The sequence below is a fragment of the Podarcis vaucheri genome, assembly GCF_965113315.1.
Source record: "Podarcis vaucheri genome assembly, chromosome: 3".
Classification (NCBI taxonomy): domain Eukaryota; kingdom Metazoa; phylum Chordata; class Lepidosauria; order Squamata; family Lacertidae; genus Podarcis; species Podarcis vaucheri.
Window position 1 is genome coordinate 48,980,402 of NC_138761.1, and position 23,271 is coordinate 49,003,672.

Sequence of the window (23,271 nt, forward strand, 5' to 3'; positions counted from 1 at the left end):
TCATCATATGGCACTGAAAGACATATAAAATATTTAAAATAATGGAGCTGTGTAATTGTCTCCTACTATTTTGCTCCTAATGTGAATCTACTTTGCTGTTAAGAAGTTCAAGTTGCTGAACTGGCTGTTTGCATTTAGGCAGACTGAGCCCTCAATGCATTTCTATAATAAGCGGAATTATTCCCGGTAATTGTGAATGTGGGTCCAATAAAAGCTCTCACCCTGAGCTCTATTGTTGCAGCCGATGTCTTGTGCCACTGTTACCATAGCTGTTAATGTTATTAGTGAGATGATATTAAAATGCACGTTCCTTAGTAATAAATCCAAATCCCACTTTATAAAATAAAACCCAGCAAATAAGCTGTTGCCTTCTCTGTGATCAGTAGTACATTTTCTTCTGGTCAGTGGCGTAGCGTGGGTTGTCAGCACCCAGGGCAAGGCAAGTAATTTGTGCCCCCTAACCCGTGGATTTGCGCCCCCTAACCCGTGGATTTGTGCCCCCTAACCCGTGGATTTGTGCCCCCTAACCCGTGGATTTGCGCCCCCTAACCCTAACCCCCAGATGTTGCGCCCGGTGCGGCCGGCCCCCCCTGCACCCCCCACGCTACGCCACTGCTTCTGGTCCAAGTACATCTGCAGATGGGCATAATATTTTAAGGGTCTTTGGATGCCCATGTTTCCACCACCACTCGGAACAATCGCTGGCTCATCCTCCTCCCCAAGCTCAGTGGTGGCAGCACTGGCGGGGAAAATAGAAACATTCCATGTTCAAATCAGAAGCCCGGATGGCTTTCATAATTCTGGGACTGTTCCTGGAAAATTGGGGCGCTTTGCACAGTGCTGTCATGTGACTTCCATAGAAAAACAGGAAGCACGCTTATACTGAGTCAGATGATTGGTCCCTCTAGCTTAGTATTGTCTGCTCTGACTGGCTGGTTTCTGCCAGGAGCTTTTTCAGCACTTCTTGGAGACACCTGGGACCTGCAGGCAAAGCAAATGTTTTGCCCCTGAACTATGGCCCTTCCTGACTTCCACAAACATTAAAGTTGTGTGAACACTCTCTTTGTTACTATGTGCTTATGATACCCATCTGACACTCAAAAGCTTTGCCTGTGCCCAATACAGTGGTACCTCTGGTTACAGACATGAACCTTTCCAGGGTGCCATTCACACCCCAAAAAGTCTGTAACCAGAGCGGTGCTTCTGTGCATGTGTGAAGCGTGATAGAGCGCTTCTGCGCATGCGCACGTGGCAAAACACGGAAGTAAACGCTTCTAGGTTTGCCATGTTCTTAACCTGAAAAAAACGCAACATGAAGCATTCGCAAGAAGAGGTATGACTGTATATGTGAGCTTTTCCATTCATGGTCAGTGCTGAAATAGAGCAGTCTTTCAAGAAGCTTTCCTCCTGCTGCTGTTTGTCGGTTTTAATAGTATGCTAGCAGAAACAAAAAATAGCAGCATTGTTTTGAAGCTCTGTAAGAAGAACAGAGAGTTTAAGAAAGTGCCAAGTCAAACCTCGGTTTCAATACAGCACTGCTACTTTTGGGCTATACACATTTTTTTCTACTCCTGAAAATAATTAAAAATGCTCCACTATGTGGGCAGTTCACATTTTATTTAATTTTTTTAAAAAGAAAGAGGAAGAAAATTCTGAATGGTAATATATATAAAAAAGAACTTCTAACATCCTCTCCAAGGACGCAATCAAAAATACGCTCTTGTAAAAATGGTAAAAGCATGTTAGGTAGACGAAGCAACATCCTGTGGGGTTGAAACCAATGCTCCAAGGTCTAGTTCTGGTTTCCTGAAAAGCATAACCTAGTTTCCTGGAGAACATGCTTCAAGGCAACTGCATAAGTAGTTTTTACTTTTTTTAAGAATAATAAACTCATGCAAACATCTGTTCTTTGAGTCTGAGGGGGATTGTAGCTCAGCGGAAGAGCTCGCACTTTGCATAGGGAAGGTCCCAGGTCCAGTCTCTGGCATTTGCAATTATACAGATCCGGGAGTCATTTTGGACTCACAGCTGTCCATGGAGGCACAGGTTAATTCTGCATCCAGGGCAGCTGTCTACCAGCTCCACCTGGTACGCAGGCTGAGACCCTATCTGCCCGCAGACTGTCTTGCCAGAATGGTGCATGCTCTAGTTATCTCCCGCTTGGACTACTGCAACGTGCTCTACGTGGGGCTACCTTTGAAGGTGACCCGGAAACTGCAATTAATCCAGAATGCGGCAGCTAGACTGGTGACTGGGAGTGGCCGCCGGGACCACATAACACCGGTTCTGAGAGATCTGAATTGGCTCCCAGTACGTTTCCGAGCACAATTCAAAGTGTTGGTGCTGACCTTTAAAGCCCTAAACGGCCTCGGTCCAGTATACCTGAAGGAGCATCTCCACCCCCACTGAGATCCAGCGCCGAGGGCCTTCTGGCGGTTCCCTCATTGCGAGAAGTAAGGTTACAGGGAACCAGGCAGAGGGCCTTCTCGGTAGTGGCGCCTGCCCTGTGGAACGCCCTCCCAGCAGATGTCAAAGCAATAAACAACTATTTTACTTTTAAAAGTCATCCGAAGGCAGCCCTCTTTAGGGAAGTTTTTAATGTTTGATGCTGTACTGTTTTTAATATTTGGTTGGAAGCTGCCCAGAGTGGCTGGGGAGGCCCAGCCAGATGGGCGGGGTATAAACAATAAATTATTATTAAATTATTATAATAGGGAACGGAACAGAAACTTGGGAGAATGGCCAGTGAGAGCAGGCAATGCTGGGGGTAGATTGGCAAGGCGTCGGCCCTAAGGCTCAGCTGGTCCAGTGTGAGACTCTTAATCTCAGGGTTGGGGGTTCAAGCCCCACATTGGGCAAACAATTCCTGCATTTTAGAGGGTTGGACTCAGTGGCACTTGTGGCCCCTTCCAGCTCTATGGTTTGAATACAAGGCAGCCATTAGTGAAGGAAAGGGTCTCCTCTGCTGCTATCAGGTCCTTAGAAGGTTAGCATTTTCTCACATATATAGATCCCAGGCATTCGGGACTTTATATGTCAACATAAGAACCTTAGATTGAGCCTGGTAACACCAGTGCAAATCCTGAAATATGGGTGCCAGTGGAGACTGGTCTGCTTGGACAAAAGGAGCACAGCCAGTCTCATTCTGCCCTCAGCCAGCCACCACTTGCCTTCCTGCCTTCTTAAATCCAGTACCGGGGATGGTACTTCCTGGGGGCGGTACTAGCTGTCAGCTTCTACTTCCTTAGTCTACATGCTGCTATTAGAGAACTCAGCAGGGAAGAGGAAGAATGGGACAAGATGAGAATTAGCAGTGGTTCTGACTTCACTTAATATTGGTCTCCTTGCCCTACACTCTACCAGTTCCAATGGGCACCAGCCGCCACTACCAGTCAGCAATCTAGTGACAGTATTTTGCAGTTTTTTGGACCTCCTTCAAGGGCAGCCTTACAGAGAGGACACTGCAGTAGTAGAATTAGGAACTTACCAAAGCATGCAAAACTGTGGCCTGGCTATCCTTGTGCAGGAAATGCCCTAGGTGGTAAACCAACTGGACCAGGAAAACGATAAGCCCTGGCCACAGAAGCTGGTCCTCTAATGACAGTGTTGTTGGGTGAAAGAGATTAACTAACGACATTCTTCCACAGTTTAGAGTCCTTCCTCCATGGACTCCATGCCTTGTTCAAAGGAGACTTTCGGATCACATCAAGAGATGAATGGGTGTTTGCAGATATGGATCTGTTACACAAGGTTGTTGCTCCTGCAATCAGAATGTCACTGAAACTTCATCAGGCAAGTTTTCCTCACTTTATGCTTTTCTCTAGCACTATTACCAATAATACTGTTTATATTTCTAAATATTGCTTTTTGTAATGATTACAATATATGGTAGCTGTAAAAAGGAGGCCCACAATTCTCTCAAATGGATCAATAAAACACAACAGTGCAGTTGTGGTTTTCTTAAACATTTTTTCTGTAGAACTAAAATGATCCTGTACTTCTTAAGCCTTTTGCCCACATGTAAACTCACCAGTTACTTATTCGGCCATCACTTTACTTGTATAGTGAAATGTTGAGAACGTGTTATTAAAGCCAGTTCATTTTAGAGTGTGAATTGAGTTCAAGGTAGACTTGGATTACTGCCTATTTGTTTGCCACAGTTTGAGTCTCTGACTCGGAGTAGATGTTCAGCCCATAAACTAATCAGATTTCCTTCCAAAGCTTTCAAGCGAAACTTTTCAGATCCATTTCAATCCTCAGGAGACTTCAGTGGGTGTGGTTTCTGCTTTTTTCTGTTTGGTGGAGGAGATAGTAGCTGCTCTGAACTCCCTTTCCTCTAATCATGTTAATCTCCAATGAAGTCTTTTCTGAGCTGAGGTAAACAGTTTTCTGGCAAATCTCACGGGGAGCAAGATTGCATACGCTGCTGCCAACAACCTCCATCTTCTTCACAGAACTTTTTGATCATAGCAATGCCTTTTCATTTAATAAAAGGACCAGTTTACCTGTCCGGATGAATATGAGGATCCTGCCATCCTTTATGAGGCAATTCAGTCATTTGAAGAAAAAGTGGTAATCTGCCATGAAGGTGATCCTGCCTGGCGTAGCGCTGTTCTCTCAAACAAAGAGGAGCTTCTCACTTTGAGGCATGTGGTGGAAGAAGGGACAGATGAATACAAGATTATTATGCTCCACAAAAGCTACTTAAGCTTCAAAGTGATCAAGGTACCACAGCTGCATAATTTTCATTGTTTTGCTCTTATGCTCATAATATGTCTCTCGCACACACACACAAATAAAGGAATAATGATTGCCTAAAAAGATGTCCCCTGTCATGGACACACCAATTAGGAAGGTCGGCAAGAATCATATTCTCTCTTTAAAAAAGAAAAAGAAAAGAAAATACATAGGGAAGTCCTGACTGCTCAGATACAACTAAGTGCAGGGCCACCATGAGACTTGACCATATAGCGATACAAACCCACATGATCTGCACCTCTGGAGATTACTCCCTGTGCTGCAATATAAAGCTAAGTATCTTGTGTTTCTTTCTTTATTTTAATATTACAGTAAGAAACAATTCAGGGAAAAAAGATAAAACACAGCTTTAAAAAAGAAAATTAACAATGTATCATCACACAAATAACAATATATGATTAACATACTGTTGAAAGTCTACCTGTGATCATTTCATTTTTCCTGAATATTTTGTTTATCGTATTCCTGATAGTACATGTGGTTGAAGTTTTTCTTGCATTCTGTTGCACCAATGCTTTACAGACATCAAGAAACAATCTGTTGATTTGTCTACCTTCCCTTGCCCTTCGCTATATGTGTAAATGTTACCATATACAAAGAGTTATTACTTTTCCCCAGTGAAGATGGATGAGTATAAGTACTGCAGTTAACAAATGGATTACCATATTATTACCGACACATATTATTTGTTCCTGTATATATCCTGTTGAGCCTTGAAGTTATTAAATACCATCGAAAAACAAATGCATAAAGCTTTCCTTTAAGATTTGCGCTTAAGGTGTTTTGGGGAGCATGTTGGCATGTCCATATGTCTGCTTTTTAGGTTAACAAGGAATGTGTCCGAGGGCTCTGGGCTGGACAGCAACAGGAACTGATATTTTTACGCAACCGCAACCCGGAACGAGGCAGCATCCAGAACAACAAGCAGGTTTTGAGAAACCTGATTAACTCCTCGTGCGACCAGCCTCTGGGGTACCCTATGTATGTTTCCCCTTTAACCACATCCTATATAGGGACCCACAGACAACTGAAGAATGTTTGGGGTGGACCAATTAGCCTGGACAACATCAAAAGATGGTTCAGAAACAAGTGGCTTAGGTAAGCTGGTGGCACGGCAGCAGATGTTCAGTCACATCTGGAAATGAGTTTGTGTGTGTGTTCTTTTGTAGGGGGAGCAGGGCTCTCAAAATATATAAATTGCTTGGGGACGTACAGCTTTTTCCTCTTAACGCCCTTCACTCGAGCCCAAGATTTGTGTACACCTGAGTTGGGTCAGAAGAGAAAGTGTGCTGAGTGCCTGCCTGCCCTCCCTTTAAACAAGTGTGAAGGCTCCGTGTGCTGAACTTCTTGTTCTGTTAAAACAATATAGAGCATCTCCTTGTTGTTGCATTTGCTGCTTTCCTGGAGCTCTTCCTTTCAGGAATTAAAGCACGGTGCAATCCACAAGACCTTGTGTTTACTCTCCTTATAGTATTTATTTGCCACCAAGTAAACGGGTGGCGCTGTGGAGGACGCGGGTGGTGCTGTGGGTTAAACCACAGAGCCTAGGACTTGCCGATCAGAAGGTCAGCGGTTCGAATCCCCGCAACGGGGTGAGCTCCCACTGCTCGGTCCCAGCTCCTGCCAACCTAGCAGTTCGAAAGCATGTCAAAGCGCAAGTAGATAAATAGGTACTGCTCCGGCGGGAAGGTAAACGGCGTTTCCGTGCGCTGCTCTGGTTCACCAGAAGCGGCTTAGTCATGCTGGCCACATGACCCAGAAGCTGTAAGCCGGCTCCCTCAGCCAATAAAGCGAAATGAGCGCCGCAACCCCAGAGTCGGTCACGACTGGACCTAATCGTCAGGGGTCCCTTTACCTTTAAAGTTAACAGAAAAAGTAAAAAACAGTTGTACACAGATATAAATGTTTAAATGCTAATGAAACCATAAAATCTTGCACAACATAAAACTCACAAACTGAAAGTAACAACCAGAAAACAGAAGTTGGCAGCAGTACAGTGCCAAACTACAGAACTTACAAAAAGATGTGGGTGGGGAAATAAAAAGTGCCTTCAGCTGGTGCCTAAAAGGCCAACGTCATCTGTGGAAGGCATTCCATTGTTGGGCTGCCACCACAGAAAGGGCCCTGTTTTACATCTGTCCCTCTGGTCTTGAGATTCTGGTCTTGAGTCATCGTTGCCTGCTGAATTCCTTGCATTTCCTATATTCAAGTAGCTCACTGTGACAAAGTGTCCTTCATGAACAATGGAAGACTTTCCCCCTCCTCACTGCTGTGAGTCCTTTTCATAGCCAGCTGTGGGTGCGCCTGACAATTTTGGGGTCCCCTTTTGTTCCCTTGTATTTTAAACAGGATGCGGAAAGACTGCCATCCAAGCCACAACAGTGGAGGAAACCTTGAGGAAGGAGCGAGTAGAAATGGATCTTCCAGCAGCAATCCAGTTAATAATTCAAGTCAGAGCAGCAGTGCCCAGCATACGAGGAACAGCACACCCCAGCTGCAGCCATCTTTAAAAGTTGCTCAGTTTTCAGGTATTTACACTATTCATTTATTTTACTTTTTGCTTTACAATTATCTATCAGGGGGAGTGCACCAAAGGTAAGATTCGGTTCACGACACTCTTGGGTGCTTCAGAAAGTGGGCCAGTTCAACTTGGACTGCTTTTAGGAATGACCTGCTTCTCCTTGGGTCCGAATCGGAACCTCACTTTGGAAAATCCACAGTCTTTTATATCTCCTTATTGACTTACACAGGTGTCAGGTGTGGAAGTGGTTGCTCGTGAGTAACCAGGCAGGACTCCGACCTATCTTTTACAGGTTTTATTGGTGCAAACTATTTACAGTGCAGAACCCCAAAGTTCATGTCCGTCTCAGTCACTTGCAGATTCCGGGAGTTCCCTTTTCTGGTTTCTCCCCCAGCATAAGAACTTAGACACCCCAAATCTCTGCCTCCCCTCCTTACATTTCACCCCTCTGCGCAAGCAGGGCGACGGAAGCAGCGTGGGTGTCTGCTGGCCGGCCGGGCTAGGTGAGGCACTTGGGCTCTCCGTTGCATCTTCGAGCCCTCCCTTCACCTGGCTACCCCCCCCCCTCGGCTCCACTGGAGATGTGGCTTTCTCCACAGCCGGACGAGGAGCTGCTTCTCAGAATCACTGGAGGCTCTCTGTATCCCCCTGCATCCCTGCCCCGTCCCCTGACAACAGGCAAATGACCAAATGGCTATAACTTTTTGACCAAACTGGGTGGCATTGGCTGGAGTACTAGTCATTTCTGAGCAGTTGAAGATGGCTAAAGATCAGACAAATAGGTGCAGAAGTTTCTATGATACTTTCTATGAATATCTCTTTATGTGCCCTTGCTAGGATGAAATGGACCAGTAGGAGATATTGGATTTGTTGAACCTTCAAGTTAGCTGCATTTGCTATATTTAGGTATAGATTCTACAGCTACTTGCTGAAACTTCAAGTCCTTGCTATTAGTAGGCAAGGCTGGAAATGATCTTCCCATAAATGAAAACTGTAAGATTAGAATTGCTGCTGCGTCTTCTAACTTGGTCTAACTGAACACATATGACTGCTTATTCTTGTAAACTAGTGCTGGAATAATTGGGAAGGCAGGCTTAATTGCAATATAATAATCATGAGATGCCCAAGTGGGTTTAAATGTTTCTTAATTTAATATTTAATTATATTGGCATCTGCAAAATTCGGTTATAGTTGTTTTTTATGACCTGAGTAGAACCAGGCGCAATGGGAGTGGGTTAGATGCCTCAAAAAAGTGTCTTAAGTGTATAGGGGAGCCTTTGTTTCCTAAATGTTTGCAGATATTTGGTTATTTATGTGCAAATATGGGTGGTCTACTGTACAGCACTGCAACCATTTAATTAAAAGACAAATATGCAATATTTCTGGACAGTGGTCAGCTTAGCTGCTGAAATTGTGAACAGATGTTTGGCCACACTTGACTGTGAACACCAGGGTACCAGATTCCCTTGCTTCACTTCCTAGCTGTAATTTTTTCTATAAAGGTATTAACATTAAAATAATCAACAGACCCAGAAACAGAATTTAATCCAGACTCTGAGCTTGAAGAAGCGAATGTTCAAAAAAAGGGTATTGTTGCAGCAGAAGTTTGCAGTGAAGGCCTGCATCTAATTACAGTTTAAAGTGGAAGATTCCCTCCAGTTCTCTTCCAAACTGCAGCGCTATCTGAGGATGCATGTTCAAAGGTGTGCCAGATGATTAATAGCGTTGCGCCTCTTTAATAGGAACCACAGGGCTTAGACTCGGGGGCCACCACAACCTGTCATGCCAGCTCTGAAAATAGGCTGTTTGTTATTTTAAGCAGAAAAGGTAGAAATGCTTACTGGTGCTTTGCTAATAGGTGAGCAAGATGCACATCCAGTTCCCTATTGCTGATTTTAATGACTTTTAAAAAATTGTTTTAAATAGTTTGTCTTTACTGATAATTTTACTGTTTTATTATTTTTTGTAAGCTGCTTTGAGGGTTTTTTTTACAATCACTTAGTATATAAATTTTATGAGTAATGTATATAAATTCACACACACACACACCCAAAAAAGTGGCAAGGCTACTCATTAAACAGGAACAGCGTTAACAGTATATGTGCATTACATTCCATCAGCATCCCACGAGGTTAAGTTCCCTGTTCCACTAGAGAATAGTGGATTGGTTTTTATTTACCAGGAGATGACCTCACATTTGCGATGACAGCATGTAGCTTGTTTTGCTACTAGTCATGTCGAAAGCCCTAAAGGGGGTTGATTCTTTCTCAGCTTAAGCGTATAACCATGACCATTGGTTCAATTCCAGTTAGTGTGAATGATTTATAGATTTTGCTATTACTGGAATATTTTAATTTTAATAACATAGAATTATTCACAGAATCACCAAGTGGCCTGCATTACTTGCATACAGTGGTGCCTCGCAAGACGAAAATAATTCGTTCCGCGAGTCTTTTCGTCTTGCGATGTTTTTCGTCTTGCGAAGCACGGTCCGTCGCAACTGCGCCTCTTCAAGCGGCTTTAAGAAAAAAGCGCAAGACGTTTTCGTCTTGCAAAGCAAGCCCATAGGGAAATTCATCTAGCGAAGCAACGCAAAAACGGAAAACCCTTTCGTCTAGCGAGTTTTTCGTCTTGCGAGGCATTCTTCTTGCGGGGCACCACTGTATTATTATATTGCAACGTGAGCCAGTCTCTCCTTTTGACTGCTGCTACTTTTTACTATCCAAGAACTCCTTCTCATGACAGCAGAGAAGATTTCCAATTGCAGCTGAGCCTCTGAAGTCATTTGCTCCAACCCAGACCTTTGAGCTGCTATACTAGTAATGTTAAACCGGGATGCTTTGGCAGGTGCCCTTGTGCTGGTACTGCAAGCTGATCCTGGTACTCTGATGCAATTGTATATCTCAGTGTCCTGAATTGGAACTGCATCACAAGAGCATCTCACACAAAGCCTTTGCATGGCACACATTTAAGGACCGGCTGTGTCTGCACTGCATCGTCAGAGCAACTCCAGGTGACTTAAAGAGTTAGCGGTGCTCTTTTGTTATGAGTTTCATCATCATCATTGTTTTATTTGTATGCCGCCTTTCCTTAGTTGAAACTATGCTCAAGGCGGCTTACGACATGACAAGATTTACATAATTACAAACATGACAGAAGTCATAATAAATAAAACACATTAAAAAGTACACAACCAAACGGAAACAATTTCCACGTAAATCGTAAGATCTAAAACTAAAGGTGCAACAATAATACTGTATCAATAAACAATACTCCAGCCCAAGAATCTGTTCAACAGCTTCAGCTTTTGTAGCTGGAGTCAGTCAGCGCTCCACTCTCCCAGGCCAGGTGGGAAAGGGTCAGCAAGGCAGGGTGCAGATCTTCCAGGACTCACAGCCAAGATGGTCTCATTTAAAACAACACAGATTAAAATTAAAAACAATTTAAAAGCAGCTGCAGTCCTTGTGAAGCCTGTCAAGCCCTGCTCCAAGCCAGGTGGAAAGAGGCAAGGGCAGGGTTCTTCAGGCCCTCAGCAGGCAGTCCTCCTGGGTAGCAGCAGCAGCAGCAGTCCTTAAGAGCCTGAGTTTGCTGTGCACAAGGTACCTGTGGAGCTGTTGCTTTGTTGGGTTTGTTTGTTTGCTTCCCTTCCTCCAAAAAGCTCCAAGCAGCAACTGTCAGGTTTGTCAACTTTTATTCCCACACAACAGCCCTGTAAAAAAGGTTAAGCAGACACACACACACACACACACACACACACACACACACCCCTACCTGAACTTAAAGGCTGAGTCAGTGTGAACCCAAGTCTCACCCATTAAAGTCCAGCACTTGTGTTCCTGCACTAGAGTGGTTTTCAGTGTCCCTCCAAGCCCCTATGCACATATACCTAGAGGATGGGGGCTTCAAGTACGTTTCCGAGCACAATTCAAAGTGTTGGTGCTGACCTTTAAAGCCCTAAACGGCCTCAGTCCAGTATACCTGAAGGAGCGTCTCCACCCCCATCATTCTGCCCAGACGCTGAGGTCCAGCACCGAGAGCCTTCTGGCGGTTCCCTCACTGCAAGAAGCCAAGTTACAGGGAACCAGACAGAGGGCCTTCTCGGTAGTGGCACCCTCCCTGTGGAACGCCCTCCCACCAGATGTCAAAGAGAACAACAATTACCAGGCTTTTAGAAGACATCTGAAGGCAGCCCTGTTTCGGGAAGCTTTTAATGTTTGATGTATTATAGTATTTTAATATTCTTTTGGAAGCCGCCCAGAGTGGCTGGGGAAGCCCAGCCAGATGGGTGGGGTATAAATAATAAATTATTATTATTATTATATTATAAGAGGTGCATAGGATTGAAAATTTATTTCTTGCAGGATTGCTGAGCAAAACTTGCTGTTATTGTGCAGAGAAGCAAAAGATGATCCATAAGAGTTCCTAGGAACCTAATGACTATTACATGTAACATGGATAAGGAAATGTTGCACTCCGGATGCTGTTAGACTCCAGTTCTCATCAGCCCCAGTCAGCACAGCTAACAGTGGGGGCAGAGGCAATTCTAGGGTGGGGCGACTGGTGCGTCAGCACTGGGTGCTGCCCTGCAGAGGGTGCCACAGCAATGCTGTAGAGCAGAGCACAAGAGAATTTTAGCGTTGCACAGGTCACCACTGAAACTGGAGGGCCCAAAGTCTGCCACTGGTGGGGGATAATCAGAATTGTGGTTCAGCAACACATTGGTTCCCTGTCTGTGTCTTGCAAATCTGCTAGTCCACAGTAATGGCTGTGACATCAAAAGATTTGGGCGGCAAACCTTTTAATTTATTTGAATAACAGAGCCAATGTTCAGTGTTGCTTTCAAAACACAGGTATAAAAGCAGCACGGGGAAGCCACAAATGGCGCATGTAAGATCCCTGCTGTTAATGTTACAGAGACATTTGCTCAAGCAGATGTTCTGGGCATTCAGGACTTGTTTGTTTATTGTCTAAACAACTCATATGGAAGAGGCGAAAAGAAACCTAGATATTACTGCCACGGTTAAATTACTCCTGCTGCTCAGTTAACCTCTTCCCAATTCAGCGAGTACAGCCAAGGCACTCCAAGGGGAAATCTTGGCTTCTCCACAGTCGTAAGGACAATTAATGTGAAAAGCAAGGCACCGGGGGAGGGGCGGTTCAAATAGGTCAGCTCAGTGCTCCTTTCTGATACCAACAATAAAGATTCACCACATTCTCAAGCCTCTCTGTAGAGAGGTCCAGTGTCATTCTGCTCAACCTTCTCTTGTTTCATGGTATCAGTAATGTTTACACTGGCAGTTTCTCTCCTCTTTTGGTGACCCTTCCCTGCTTCCACTCTGCTCCCAATACTTTCCCCTCGCTCTCATCTCATTCCATGTTTGTCACTGAGCAAGCCAGCAGATGGGCAATCGCATCTAAAATCTGTAAGGTAGAGTTATGCTTGCACAAGCCCACTTCTGAGGTAAGTCCCAACCCATTCAGATCAGTGATAAATAAATTAGGGCTTAAGAGTGACTCAACTTTCTCTGAATCAGAGCCAAGGGATTGTGTGTTGGATTATGACCATTGCTTATAAGACTGTGTTCCTATGCCAAAGCTGGAATCCTAAAGATACTTGGAGACTTGGAAGCGAGTCTCATTGCAATCTGTGGGATTTACTTTCAATAAAGCACAGTTAAGAACTGCTGTAAAAGTCTTGGATGTTTTGCCATGGAATTGCATTGGAATGGATGCATAGTTTGGATGATGTCACCTACTAGTTGGCCAGATTGCCAGTAGTACTCTGATTTTCTGTATCCCTAAAGCTCTGTGGGATTTTCGGGATAAAAAACGTTTAATTGTTATCCTTGGTACTTCCTACTGTGCACTAATTGGATCGAGGCAGTACATTTTGAAGGCTATTGCTGGAGCTGTCATTTCCCAAAATAATCCTTTCTTCTCTCCCTCTCTCTCACAGGCAGAAGAAAGTTCAGGAGCCAGTCTGTTCAGACACACGCTGCCTTAAACCAAAGGCCCCCTCGTTCAAGTCATTCTGGTCCCATCGTAGACAGCCACCAGCCATTCATCCAGACTTCTACTTCTGCTCATGAAATTGCCCACGGGCTTTCTGGCAGCCAGCTGTCCTTCCACAATTCAGCAACCTCCGTCTTCTCCCAGACTCCTGCCATCCCTACCCTGGGCCAGCTCACTGTGCAGGAGAGAGCTGGCGCAATGCTTCGCTCTAGCCTGGCTTCTTCCACCAGTTCAACGCTCAGCCTTTTATTTGGCAAGAGAAGCTTTTCGAGCGCTTTGGTTATTTCCGGGCTCTCAGCTGCCGACGGAGGAAACACCACAGACACCCAGTCATCCAGCAGCGTTAACATCGCAATGGGACCATCTGCTAGAGCAGCAAGCCGTACTATGCAAGAGACCACGCAGGTAAGAAGAGGCTACCAAAAATGCCGCTGGCGGATATTTTTCTATTGACTCGTTCACCCCAGTGCCCCACTTAGTCCACACAAGCCTCCTCCTCGCTATGTGGAGTGTGGAAGAAATAAAGATTTTGATAAAGAGCAGTTGAGCAACTCCCTCTCTGTTGGGAACAGAACACTACTTGTATTAATATCACATCATCTGAGATTACCAGATGGAGACAAAGTAGTGGAGTATTATAAAAGGATAATGGAGGTCTCAGAGCTGTCATGTCAAATAAGGCACGGGATGCTTTACTCAGGAATAGATTGGCATCCTAATACTATAAGTCTGCTGTAAATTTGGCAAGCTGGCTGGCGCTGTGACATTCTCGCTCCGCTTTTCCAGTCAGAAGCAACCCAAAACCCGTTTGCTAAATATGGTATTAGGACTTAATAAGCTAGTGATTTAAGGGATCCTTGCCAACACTGCCTCTTTCCCTGCTTTGTCTCGGCAAAAGCCGTATCAAATACTGTAATGCAACAGGCCTTCCATCAACGCTGTGCTGTGGCTGGGGCTCTGCTGTGGCTGGGGTAAAATCCCAGTCCAGAATTTACATCTTGGCCAGGATCTTAACATGAGCTTATCTAAGATGCTTCCAGGGGTGAACACGGATGCAACTGATTTTCCATTCTTCCTTCCATCCTCTGTGTGCTTCTGTGGATGGACTCTGACATCTCCGAGAGCAGCTTTTTTATACAATTATTTATTTATTCCAATTATTTATAACCCACTCTTTAGCTGGAAAAGCTCCCAGAGTGGCTAACAAAGCAATGCAACACAGAGGCATTTGGGGGGATGGGACCAAGGTGAAAACACAGATCTAGACATCCTTGGTGCCTATTATTAATTTATATCCTGCCCTATACCTGGAGATCTCAGGGCAGTTCACAAAACAGATCACAATATATAAAATAAAACAATAACCCAATAATATACCCCCCCAAAAAAGAGCCAAATTTTAAAAGGATATAGAATGTTGATCAGGTCAGCCAAAGGCCTGGTTAAAAAGGAACATTTTTGCCTGACGCCTAAAGCTGTATCATGAAGGCACCAGGCAAACTTCCCTGGGGAGAGCATTCCACAGAGAGGGAGCCACTGCAGAGAAGGCCCCGTTCTCGTGTTGCCACCCTCCAGACCTCTCAAGGAGAAGGCACACGAAGGAGGGCCTCAGGAGTTGATCTCAGGGTCCAGGTAGGTTCATATGGAAAGAGGCAATCGTTGAGGTATTTCGGTCCGGTCCTGAGCTGTTTAAGGCTTTATAGGTCAAAACCAGCACTTTGAATTAGGCCTGGAAACTAATTGGTAGCCAATGCAGTCGGGCCAGGATCGGTGTAACATGCTCAAACTGCCCATGCAGAAGAGTACATGCCAGTTGTTCTAAAACACCATTTCAAAGGTTACTTAAGACACTGCTGACACAATCTCCTTTTCTGTTTTAAAAGCAATCGTCTGAGGATTACGAAGCAACTGACACGAGTGAATCCAGACAGCGACGAGATCTGGGTGCTGCGCATGCTCTTCTGATGAGCCACATGCTGGAATGTAGGAGAGCCAGCCAAGAGGACATGGCGTTGGAAGACACAGGTTCCCAACACAGTCTTTCAGAAGAGCAGTAAAGAATCCACTTTCACCAAGGGCTAAAGCTCTGTTCACAAGACATCAAAACACATCTAGCTTCACGCCCCAGACAAAATTGAAGGTTATTCCAAGTATAACAAAAAGCAAACAAACACAACACAAAATGTAAAGTATCTATTTTTTTAATTCTATATTACAATATAGAAGCAAGATGTTCTACGATTGGCATTTAGTGCTATCTAAAAGCGCTGGGCGACGTCATCTCAAGTTCATGAAAATTCAAATGCGATCTGGAAAAAAAGTCAACAACTTGTCTTGACTTTCCTTCCCCCGAAGTGCTAATATTTTTCAGATGGAACTTGGAAAAGATTTGAGGAGGGAGCGAGAACACACATACGTGGAACTAAGACTGAAAGCAACAGAAACTCTGAATGCATCTCCGTGAAAAAGCACATCAACATCTGTCTCTTGTTGTAACCAAACAGATGATTGCATGCTAAATAACTGGCATTTTATACATAATGCATCAGAAACGATTGTTTTTTTTAATTGAAGCAATGAATATGTAATAGGAGAGAAAACTGCATATCCCAACATTAGTATGCAGAATCTTCTTTTTTTAAAAAAAGGAAAGTCAAAAGGAAGGCCTCATTCTTCTGTTTGTTTGAAGTGTTATGCAGCTGACAATTATGTGCCGCAACATATTAATCCAGAAGGTGGCCCACTGCATGCAGTCATAATGAAATAGTATATGAAAGTGCCAGGCTGCACATTGCCGTAAACCAAATATAGCCAATGCATGAAAAGCCTTCACAAAGCCAATGGTGCTCCTTATTTGCAAACAAAGCTGCTTTTTCTAAAAGGTCTGCATAGCCTTGCAGTCCTGATTTGGTTGGCAGAAATTCATGCCTATTTCTGAAACCAAGAGACACAAAAGCACTACGATGCTCTTTCACATACACAAACACAGACAAACATGTCAAATTATTATTATTATTTTGTAATTAAAGACTTTACAACTACCAGTGTCTGGTTCTGCTGTTGTTGTTTGACTACCTCCGGAAGGACACACAACATTTCTGCTCTTAATTTCACTAATAGACCACAATCATCATCAGGAACTAAGACAAGTAGTTGATTCACAGCCAGGCAGGGGCAAAACTAGGTTTTATGTCACCCCGGTCAAACACCCAAGTTTGACAAACCATGCATACACAGGCTGGGTGCCTCAATGGCGCCCCTGTGGAGGCTTCAACAAGGACAAAAACCAAAACACCTCAGGTAGCGCCTCCGCAGCTACAGCTCTGCAGTCAGAGATGATTGGAAATGTTTTGTGAGTAGGGGACAAGTATTCACATTGCTTGAAAGCAAAAGTGTATGTTGTGGGATACATGAACAAAGCCTGGGTGTGCAAGTAAGGCAGTCATATAAGCATGTTTATTGGGCTTCTGCTGCATCGCAGTGGCTTGCAACATTTGGTCAGCTGTTGAGCAGGAAAGTGATCGTCATTGGACAGCAAGAATGTTGCATCACCAGGATTCCTACAATACACGCCTAAAATTGATCCCCTTACAATTTTTGTGGAATTGTAGGGCCATGTTTATCACCTCTTTTAGGTAAAGGTAAAGGGACCCCTGGCCATTAGGTCTAGTCATGACCAACTCTGGGGTTGTGGCACTCATCTCGCTTTACTGGCCGAGGGAGCCGGTGTACAGCTTCCGGGTCATGTGGCCAGCATGACTAAGCCGCTTCTGGCGAACTAGAGCAGCGCACAGAAACGCCATTTACCTTCCCGCCAGGGCGGTACCTATTTATCTACTTGCACTTTGACATGCTTTCGAACTGCTAGGTTGGCAGGAGCAGGGACCGAGCAACGGGAGCTCACCCTGTCGCGGGGATTCGAACCGCCGACCTCCTGATCGGCAGTCCTAGGCTCTGTGGTTTAACCCACAGTGCCACCCGCATCCCTAATCACCTCTTTTACTAGCCTATATCTCTGTGTCCCAAACAATACAAACTATGCATCAAATCCGACAGGAAACTGTGCGTGGAGGTTGGGGTGGGGCCTCTTTAGATATTCAAGGCACAGACCCAATTGGAGCCTGCAGGCCCAATTGGTTCTTCCCCTTGAGCAGTGCCTGCTCCTGAGGCTGCCTGACATTGGCTGAATATGGAGGCGGTCAGGATTCTCTTCCCTGGTGGGCAAAGAGGCCTCTGGGTGCCCTGCTGACCTTGAGAAGCCTCCAAGCACCTTCCCCTGTCAGGTAAGTGCTTGGGGCAGGGGTGGGCGGCCCACAACACCATCATTACCCAAGAAAGGTAAGCAAACTTATACATCAAATTCCAAGCAGGCATTTGGGACACAGGAACTTGGTCTCTTGCATGCTATGAACTGCCCTGAAATCTTTAGATGAAGGTATATAAATTTAATAAATAATATTTTCCAATAATATATTATTCCAATGTGAAGACTAGGGTGGAAATGTGCTGTTTCTCGGGGGGGGGGAGGAGGAGAAGAAGAAAACTCTAAAATCTCAAGATTTGTACTGAATTTACTTGGGGTGGAGGAGAAAATGTTGCCAAGGATTGTATGGATGCAGAGAGATGGCCGGCTGCTGCTCTTCTTTTTTGGGAGAAAGACAGCAGAAGTTTCCATGGTTTTGAGCCCCTGCAGCAGAATTAGCTTCCTCTTACCTCCCTTTTCAGTGGCTGTCAGTGAAGCACACAGCCAGTGCCGGATTTACGTATAAGCTAAACAAGCTATAGCTTAGGGCCCCACTCTCTTGGGGACCCCAAATTTTTTTTAAGAAAAAACAATTGGGTGTACGTTTCCAAAATATAAGTTATAAAACAAATAGAATAAAACCTACATATAACAACAGTGTTTTGTGTTGTGTAGGCTCCTATTTGTTATGTGCAAATGGCTTTAGATACCTATTAGGTCCATAAATTACCATATAGCACATATTCAACACAAAAAACAGCGACAACTTCTTGTTGACAAAGGACAGCGGGACATATAAAGGGCCCCATTACCTTCAGTAGCTTAGGGCCTCATCAACCCCAAATCTGGCCCTGCACACAGCCGTAAGAAATAAACCGCAATAGCTCCCAATACTCATTCAGCTGCAAGCTCCTCTTCCCTTGCACCAGTCTGTGTTTTGCAGAAGACTACTGGAAAGGAGCAAAAGGCACCTCTGCATGGTGCTTTCTGGCAGTTCCAGCTGCTTTTTTCCTCCACATCAGAAGAGCCCCACTGGATCACACTAAGGCCAAGCTAGCGCAGCACCCCATTTGCCACAGTGGCAAACTAGATGCCTCTGGGAAGCCCCCAAGCAGGACATGAGCCACTGTTTGTACAAAACTTTTGGCCCATCTTTAGTTCAGTTCTGCAGAATTCCTGCAAATAGGTGATTGGAGCCTGGCCTCTGCCAATCCTCACATGCCTACAGAGCAATCTCTAGCCCTCTTTGTTGTACTAATTCCTCAAGAATTGCTTTTACCACACCTGTGTATATGTTTTAGTTCTTATTTCTCTAGAAGCGAAAGAGCTTGGTGAGTTAGGAAATGTTGCATAATCTCATTTAAGCCTTTGTTTGAAATCTATTCATCACATCCCTGCATCGCAGAAATTTCCGTGTGAATACAAAAATCTTACTCTGCATTGGATCAAATGCAGTCCGGGCTAATATACAGCTTCTGTAAACAAATGCTCCATGATTAATCACAGGGCAGCTGCATTATGAGATGAGCACAAATATTCATGGGCAAAAGCTTTGATGCCTTTCATATGATAATTGCAGCCAACACATGAGCCGCTTTTTTACGGTGTTACAAGGATCACTTTCTTCTGCCAGGCAATTCTGTAATAGTTGGGAGGCAAACCGGAAAATGATACACCTGTCACATATTCTCTCCGATTTTAAACTATTTGTGCAAACTCGCATTGTGTTTGCTTCTCATTTTCCTGGAATGAATTCAAGTCATCTTTCATTCCCAGATGCACAGCTGTCCCATGTTGATTTTGAGGGCATTGTTTACAGAAGTCACAAGCTGAAAAGCACACCGGGGGGGGGGGGGTTGGTGCTGGAAAGGATTTTAAGGTGAAGGCTGCACCAAAACCATTTTGTCAAAATCTGCATTGTTTAGCTCTGCACTGCTCCAGTACTAATCTTTACGCATTTCCTATGCCTATGTATTTTGCATCCCCATACAGTGGTACCTTGGGTTAAGAACTTAATTCGTTCTGGAGGTCCATTCTTAACCTGAAACTGTTCTTAACCTGAGGTACCACTTTAGCTAATGGGGCCTCCCACTGCCACCACACAATTTCTGTTCTAATCCTGAGGTAAAATTCTTAACCTGAGGTACTATTTCTGGGTTAGAGGAAGCATCTGTAACCTGTAACCCGAGGTACCACTGTAATTGCAAACATGGGTTTCCTCCTTATATATATCAATCACCTCTCAGCCAATTCACTTAAGGCAGTTATTGGTAGAATGGCTTCCAATTTAATAGACATGATAACTGGCTGCCCATATGCTAGGTTCTTATATTCATTTACAAGGCTATTGACAACTTGGGTCCAGGATACCTCAAGCACCACCTGATACCTTATATCCCTGCTAAATCACTAAGGTCTTGGGGGGGGGTCACTGTTAGTGGTCCTTCCCTGACTCAGGTGCATAGCTCATCCACCAGAAGCCATGCATTCAGTAACATGGGCCTGATTTAATGGAACTCCCAGGTGAGGTCAAACATTTAAAGAGGAGAAATCATGGTGGGGAGCCCATGGTACAGACATTTTGGTTTCATTTCTTTAAAATTGTTTTCTACTGCTTGGTGTTAATCTTTATTTTTTCCCCTATCTGTGGTTGCTCTGCTTAGGAGGCAAGTCTTTTTGAAATAAACCCTCTCATTATTGGATCTCCTTTAAAACCACTGCTTTTTAAACTTGTTATTGACAGTTCTCCAGACTGTATTCCATCTGATATTCTTTTAAATGTGTTGTGGGAGGGGGAATTATTGGTTTGCTTTTGTTCTTATTTGTATTCTGTACTCTGTCTTTTTTATATAGAACTTTTTTGTTGTGAACCAGCCTGAGATCTACAGATGATGGATGGTATACAAATGTAATAAATTACTATTATTATTATTATTCCACTGCCAGAACTAGCTTGAGGGATAGTAGTATTCACAGCAGAAACCACTCAGAAGTCAGTCTCATGATACTGAACGCCAAGCCATAGCACAGCGAGTCACTACTAATGCTGGCCAGATTAATTTTCAATTTATTGTGTTAGTGCAAGATATTTTCACTCTGCTTGTACTGGTGAAATTACTTGAGACTCCATTGCACCCAGCAGATGTTCCTTCACTTGGTGAACAGCTGCTGTAATGGCTCCCGTCACCCCTCATTCCACACACAGATGTGCTGCTTCTATGGGAACAGAAGCCAGTGTAGAAAAAAGCCAGAGATAACTTCATCCATTCTTGGTTCATTATAGAGGCTCCGAGAACACTATAAGTGAACTGTGAAGGTTAGTCTTCCCATTGTTTAGATGGAGAACTGAGGCAGTCAGAAAAGGCTTTCTGTAAAATCACCAAGTGGTCATTGTTGGCGTGTAGCCATTCCTGGCCAATTTCTGCTTCTCTTTTCTTTCTGAAGCAGGTAAAATGCAACACCCAGGCACAAACGTAGAGGAGCTGAGGAAAGCTGTGTTCAGTGGGCTTCTGCTTCAACAGTCAGAATTCTTAAAAGATGGGATTGTTCTTTTCCCTCCTCCTAGGTCCTTAATGAAATAGCGCTGCTTGCATTTCCACCACTGAATCTCCCTAAAAATCTCATGTTACCGCCTTTGAACTTCTGCAAACGTTACAAAATTCTTTCTTCGGAAATCCTGAGTGCAAAATAAATACATAATAGACCCAACACAAGTTGAACAAAACAGCCTTTGTTGCTCCATCTGGATACTTTTTCTTGGCTCGAATTGCTACAAACATACATGCTGAATGGCCTTGATGCATAGGCCCGTGGAGCAGATCAAGCACAAATTATGCTCTTCCTGTTATACCAATTAAAATCCACAGGTGCAACACAACTTTAATCAGAGCACTGCAGATACACCATGTGCCGTGGAGACCAGGCACACGAATTATTTGCTGTAGGGCTGCTTCTTGTATCATAGTGCTCTTGGGCCTTCCAAACGCAGATAATGTACTATTGTCAACATAAGGTCTCATGAAAGAAAAACAGAGTGGGAAACTTGCTCATTAAGGCTACCCGCAAACCACTGGGTTCATTCTCCTAATCCAGTTTCTTCCTTTATTGATACACGTTTGAAATAGTCACGCTGCATTCGTGGGATACTGATGTCTTAAAATGATATCGGTATGACGCACAGAACACCTGCAATAGCAAGAAGTGACTCTCAGGGGAACTGGGACACACATTGCAAGGAAAGGAGAAAAAACCTTGTCAGTTCTACTTGGGGAAAGTTCTTTCGTGATGCCAAATATAATGAACGGAGATATCATCTATGAAACAGGGCTGCCAGTTTCCCACTTCCAGCTCACTCTCAATATTAAGTGGTGAGAAAATTGAGAGAGGTCATAATATTGCAGGAGTCTAGTAGAAGACTGCAGTATAATAAGCCTTTACCACAAGTATACGGGGCAGGGGAGACTCGTTCATTACTGTCAAGTCCATGGGCAGACTTCTAAGCACCTTCAATAAGGTAGAGCTGGTAACAGGATAGTCCTATGGGAAAAATGTGCACCCACTGTCTTTTTGCTATTGTAGACAGATTCTAACCTGGTATCCATATAAATGGATTTGAAGACACTGTAGGTTTCCATATTGCATTAACCAAGGGATGTCTTGATTCAATATTTGTTACACTTCACACATGCAGGGCAGAGGAAGAAAAGGGCTAAATTCCTTTACAAATTTTGCTATAGCCAAGGAACACCACACAATGCATGAAAACAAATGTGCACCTGGCTGGGAATTTAGCTTTCATGACATGCAGAACTGATTAAGTGGTAAACACTTTTCCTGAACACCATTCATAGGTCTTGTGGGACACAAGCTGTGCCACAGTAATTTATACAGGTAGTTCCTTTATTAACGAAACGGTGCTAAACGAAACAAAAATGGTTAAGCATTAGTGGACACTAATTGTTTAACTAGCACCACCAGAAGTCAAGCTGAGTTACAGAAAAAAGGTTGGCTTACATGAGAAATATTACAGTTTAATGAATGAAATACCTACCAGAGATTTGGAAACTGAAGAGCTAGCAAGCAAACGACTGAAAAACATGGCAGAATCCTGATCAAATATCACACCAGCAGAATAAAGTTAGGCTTGTTTTTTTAACCCCAAAAGAACACTAGAAAGATGAATAGGAGTGTCCCTTGGATCCCAGATCATATTTTCCTTCTTCACTTACACTGAGAGAGAAGTTGAGTTGATATATCAGTGTTTCTTAACTGATTTGCCTAAAGAGCATTCCATGTGCAATTCAGGTATGTGCCTACTGTACATCTGTGTACAGGGCATGGGTAGAAACAGGATACAAACTGTTTGCAAGGATTTATATCAAGAGAAATTTCTCCAATTCCAACACGATACTACAGCTGAAAACATCTGAACCTATTTCTACTAATTTTGATGTGGGACTGTGTCAAATTGGTTCACTACTCATGTAGACCAAAGTTAGGTACAACTCAATTCAGAGACTGGCCTCCCATCAGTATTGCAAAGCTAATAATCCAACAGTTTTACTTTCAGGTCTTAAGATCAATTTGCTGGCTCTTATTTTAACTGCAAAGGAACAAAATCTGATTTGAAAATCAATGGCAGGCCACAAATGTGAAACATCACAATTCACAGCTGCATATTCAAAGACAATAAAGTTTCAAAGATGGAGGTTGCCCCACCTACTATCTGTCGGGATTC

At 43.9% G+C, this 23,271-nt stretch overlaps 1 protein-coding gene across 2 annotated transcripts in view; it reads left to right on the top strand.

The window, feature by feature from the left end:
- Nucleotides 1-15,759, top strand: part of PCNX2 (pecanex 2) — a 116,857-nt gene extending 101,098 nt beyond the window's left edge. The window contains exons 29-34 of one of the 2 annotated variants that reach the window (XM_082214952.1): nt 3,648-3,792; nt 4,495-4,725; nt 5,582-5,739; nt 7,108-7,286; nt 13,236-13,696; nt 15,175-15,759. In XM_082214952.1, coding sequence (XP_082071078.1) covers nt 3,648-3,792; nt 4,495-4,725; nt 5,582-5,739; nt 7,108-7,286; nt 13,236-13,696; nt 15,175-15,348 — 1,348 coding nt within the window. In that variant the 3' untranslated portion in view covers nt 15,349-15,759. Of the gene's footprint in view, nt 1-3,647; nt 3,793-4,494; nt 4,726-5,581; nt 5,857-7,107; nt 7,287-13,235; nt 13,697-15,174 lie in introns of both variants that reach the window. The other variant, XM_082214951.1, reaches the window with a different exon arrangement.
- The last annotated feature ends 7,512 nt before the right edge of the window (nt 15,760-23,271 follow it).